This window comes from Penaeus vannamei, chromosome 23 (genome assembly GCF_042767895.1).
Source record: "Penaeus vannamei isolate JL-2024 chromosome 23, ASM4276789v1, whole genome shotgun sequence".
Taxonomy (NCBI): Eukaryota; Metazoa; Arthropoda; class Malacostraca; order Decapoda; family Penaeidae; genus Penaeus; species Penaeus vannamei.
In genome coordinates, this window is record NC_091571.1 from 36590847 (window position 1) to 36594678 (window position 3832).

General features: G+C 51.4%; 2 protein-coding genes across 2 annotated transcripts in view; both read left to right on the top strand.

The window, feature by feature from the left end:
- The first annotated feature begins 251 nt into the window (after positions 1–251).
- On the top strand, positions 252–1382 carry LOC138865990 (fibrous sheath CABYR-binding protein-like). Its single transcript, XM_070137492.1, has 3 exons — positions 252–412; positions 749–1121; positions 1263–1382. Exons 1-3 carry the CDS (start codon positions 252–254, stop codon positions 1380–1382), a joined length of 654 nt encoding a protein of 217 aa, XP_069993593.1.
- A 723-nt stretch (positions 1383–2105) lies between these two features.
- Positions 2106–3832, top strand: part of LOC138865905 (fibrous sheath CABYR-binding protein-like) — a 2360-nt gene continuing 633 nt past the window's right edge. The window contains 1 exon segment of the mRNA XM_070137298.1: positions 2106–3832. This exon segment is cut by the window's right edge and continues 633 nt beyond it. Within this exon segment, the coding sequence (XP_069993399.1) occupies positions 2870–3832 (963 nt within the window). The 5' untranslated portion in view covers positions 2106–2869.

The following is a 3832-nucleotide window of genomic DNA, read 5'->3' on the forward strand; positions in this document are numbered from 1 at the left end:
AGAAATATTCTTACTGAATTGCCTTTATGACGAAAGCTTAGATGAATTAGAAAGCTGCTGTGATAAAGCATATGCCGAATTGAAAAAACATTATGAGGAAAATGATGCTCAGTTGAGAAGATTCTACAAAGAAGAGAAAGCACGATAAGGGTGCTCAACTGAGAAGACTCTATAAGAAAGAGAATGCTCAGTTGAGAACTCTATAATGGCGTCAAAACACTTGTCGAGCAGACGAAAAGCAGTGGCAACTGATGATTGCTAGAACGAGGGAGCTGGAGAAGCCTGCGGGGCAGGAGAATCCTGCTGAGGAGAAGCCTGCGGAGCAGGAGAATTCTGCTGAGGAGAATCCTGCGGAGCAGGAGAATCCTGCTGAGGAGAAGCCTGCGGAGCAGGAGAATCCTGCTGAGGAGAAGCCTGCGGAGCAGGAGAATCCTGCTGAGGAGAAGCCTGCGGAGCAGGAGAAGCCTGCGGAGCAGGAGAAGCCTGCGGAGCAGGAGAAGCCTGCGGAGCAGGAGATTCCTCCTGAGGAGAAGCCTGCGAGCAGGAGAAGCCTGCGGAGCAGGAGATTCCTCCTGAGGAGAAGCCTGCGGAGCAGGAGAAGCCTGCTGAGAAGAAGCCTGCGGAGCAGGAGAAGCCTGCGGAGCAGGAGATTCCTCCTGAGGAGAAGCCTGCGGAGCAGGAGAAGCCTGCGGAGCAGGAGAAGCCTGCTGAGAAGAAGCCTGCGGAGCAGAAGAAGCCTGCGGAGCAGGAGAAGCCTGCGAGCAGGAGAAGCCTGCGAGCAGGAGAAGCGTGCGGAGCAGGAGAAGCGTGCGGAGCAGGAGAATCCTGCGGAGCAGGAGAAGCCTGCGGAGCAGGAGAAGCGTGCGGAGCAGGAGAATCCTGCGGAGCAGGATGGAGAGCTATTGGATGGAGAGCTCTTGCCTGCTGAGGAGAAGCCTGCGGAGCAGGAGAATCCTCCTGAGGAGAAGCCTGTGGAGCAGGAGAATCCTCCTGAAGAGAAGCCTGCGGAGCAGGAAAATCCTCCTGAGGAGAAGCCTGTGGAGCAGGAGAATCCTCCTGAAGAGAAGTCTGCGGAGCAGGAGAAGCCTGCGGAGCAGGAAAATCCTCCTGAGGAGAAGCCTGCGGAGCAGGAGAATCCTCCTGAAGAGAAGCCTGCGGAGCAGGAGAATCCTCCTGAGGAGAAGCCTGCGGAGCAGGAGAATCCTCCTGAAGAGAAGCCTGCGGAGCAGGAGAATCCTCCTGAAGAGAAGCCTGCGGAGCAGGAGAATCCTCCTGAAGAGAAGCCTGCGGAGCAGGAGAAGCGTGCGGAGCAGGAGAATCCTGCTCAACCCGCGCGGGTGGACGCTATTGGATGGAGAGCTCTTGAGAGCCAAAGATTATGAGATGGCCAGGGTGGAACAAATGGAAGAAGCACCCAACAGGATAGGGCGGATAAGCGAAGGAGCAGATTGCAATTCCTGTTATGATAATCTCTCTCTCTCTCACACGCGCGCCCGTGTATGCACCTAAACAACCTCCTTTCCTTTCCTCCCTCTTCTTTCCCCATCTCCCTTCATTATATATATATATATATATATATATATATATATATATATATATATATATACATGATGTGTGTATGTGTGTGTGTGTGTGGGAGTGTGTGTGTGTGTGGGTGTGTGTGTGTGTGTGTGTGTGTGTGTGTATGTGTGTGTGTGTGTGGGCGTGTGTGTGTGTGTGGGTGTGTGTATGTGTGTGTGTGTGTGTGTGTATGTGTGTGTGTATGTGTGTGTGTGTGTGTGTGTGTGTAAAAAGTATTTTGGAGACAACCCTTTAAAGGTATCGAGGGAACGAAAACAACCCTTTCAAATTGGTTCAGAAATTACCTCGGTGGTGGTTTTCATGTATTTTTGTGTCACAGAAAGAGAGAAGAGGGAGAGACAGAGGGAAGAGAAGCTGAATTGAAGCCTCTATGAAAATGCTGAATAAATAAGCTTTGATGAATATGCTCTCTCTCTCTCTCTCTCTCTCTCTCTCTGCCACTTTATCCCTTCGTTGTTCCTGTTGCAACACGTATGCATGCTTGATCGTATCCAGGATCTAGAGATGCTATTGATGTGAAAAATGACTCCTAAAAATCAAACTATATTTTCAACTTACGTTTTGAAGCGAATATGCGTTGTATTTATTCTATTCTTTGTTATCCGATTTGTAAATTGTTTTGTGGACTTCTGGTACGAATTTAGACCAGCTGCTCTTCAATTATCCAGGCGTCTGCAGATAATAGAGCGTTGCGAAGAAACAGAAGAGAAGGCTCGACTAGGATTGAAAACACTCGAGGAGAAGCACGCTCAGCTGGAAAGATTCTGTGAGGAGGAGGACGCCTATTTGAGAAGCTTTTTTAGGGAGGAGGAAGCTCAGTTGAGAAGAACATATGACAGTATGATGGCTGAACTGAGAACCTAGTATCATGAATAGGTAGCTGAATTGGAGAGCCGTTTTGATGAAGATGATGAGCGCTTGAGAACAATCTATAAGGAAGAGGATGCTCACTTGAGAAGCCTCTACTTGGAAGAGGATGCCAAACTGAGAAGAGAATATAATGACGAGGACGCTCGTTTGGAAAGCCGTTATGTCCAAGAAATATTCTTACTGAATTGCCTTTATGACGAAAGCTTAGATGAATTAGAAAGCTGCTGTGATAAAGCATATGCCGAATTGAAAAAACATTATGAGGAAAATGATGCTCAGTTGAGAAGATTCTACAAAGAAGAGAAAGCACGATAAGGGTGCTCAACTGAGAAGACTCTATAAGAAAGAGAATGCTCAGTTGAGAACTCTATAATGGCGTCAAAACACTTGTCGAGCAGACGAAAAGCAGTGGCAACTGATGATTGCTAGAACGAGGGAGCTGGAGAAGCCTGCGGGGCAGGAGAATCCTGCTGAGGAGAAGCCTGCGGAGCAGGAGAATCCTGCTGAGGAGAAGCCTGCGGAGCAGGAGAATCCTGCTGAGGAGAAGCCTGCGGAGCAGGAGAATCCTGCTGAGGAGAAGCGTGCGGAGCAGGAGATTCCTCCTGAGGAGAAGCCTGCGGAGCAGGAGAATCCTGCTGAGGAGAATCCTGCTGAGGAGAATCCTGCTGAGGAGAATCCTGCGGAGCAGAAGCCTGCGGAGCAGAAGGCTGCGGAGCAGGAGAAGCCTGCGGAGCAGGAGAAGCCTGCTGAGGAGAAGCCTGCGGAGCAGGAGAATCCTCCTGTTGAGGAGAAGCCTGTGGAGCAGGAGAATCCTGCGTAGCAGGAGAAGCCTGCGGAGCAGGAGAATCCTGCTGAGGAGAAGCCTGTGGAGCAGGAGAAGCCTGCGTAGCAGGAGAAGCCTGCGGAGCAGGAGAAGCCTGCGTAGCAGGAGAAGCCTGCAGAGCAGGAGAAGCCTGCGGAGCAGGAGAAGCCTGAGGAGAAGCCTGCGGAGCAGGAGAATCCTGCTGAGGAGAAGCCTGCGGAGTAGGAGAAGCCTGCGGAGCAGGAGAATCCTGCTGAGGAGAAGCCTGCAGAGCAGGAGAATCCTGCTGAGGAGAAGCCTGCGGAGCAGGAGAATCCTCCTGAAGAGAAGCCTGCGGAGCAGGAGAAGCCTGCGGAGCAGGAGAAGCCTGCGGAGCAGGAGAAGCCTGCGGAGCAGGAGAATCCTGCTGAGGAGAAGCCTGCGGAGCAGGAGAATCCTCCTGAGGAGAAGCCTGCGGAGCAGGAGAAGCCTGCGGAGCAGGAGAATTCTCCTGAGGAGAAGCCTGTGGAGCAGGAGAAACATGCTCAACCCGCGCGGGTGGACGCTATTGGATGGAGAGCTCTTGAGAGCCAAAGATTA

Coding starts and splice junctions, on each gene's coding strand:
- LOC138865990 (XM_070137492.1), top strand. CDS start 252: ATGATTGCTAGAACGAGGGAGCTGGAGAAGCCTGCGGGGCAGGAGAAT. Junction 413..748: donor GAGAATCCTGCTGAGGAGAA/GCCTGCGGAGCA, acceptor CCTGCGGAGCAG/GAGAAGCCTGCGAGCAGGAG. Junction 1,122..1,262: donor ATCCTCCTGAGGAGAAGCCT/GCGGAGCAGGAG, acceptor CCTGCGGAGCAG/GAGAATCCTCCTGAAGAGAA.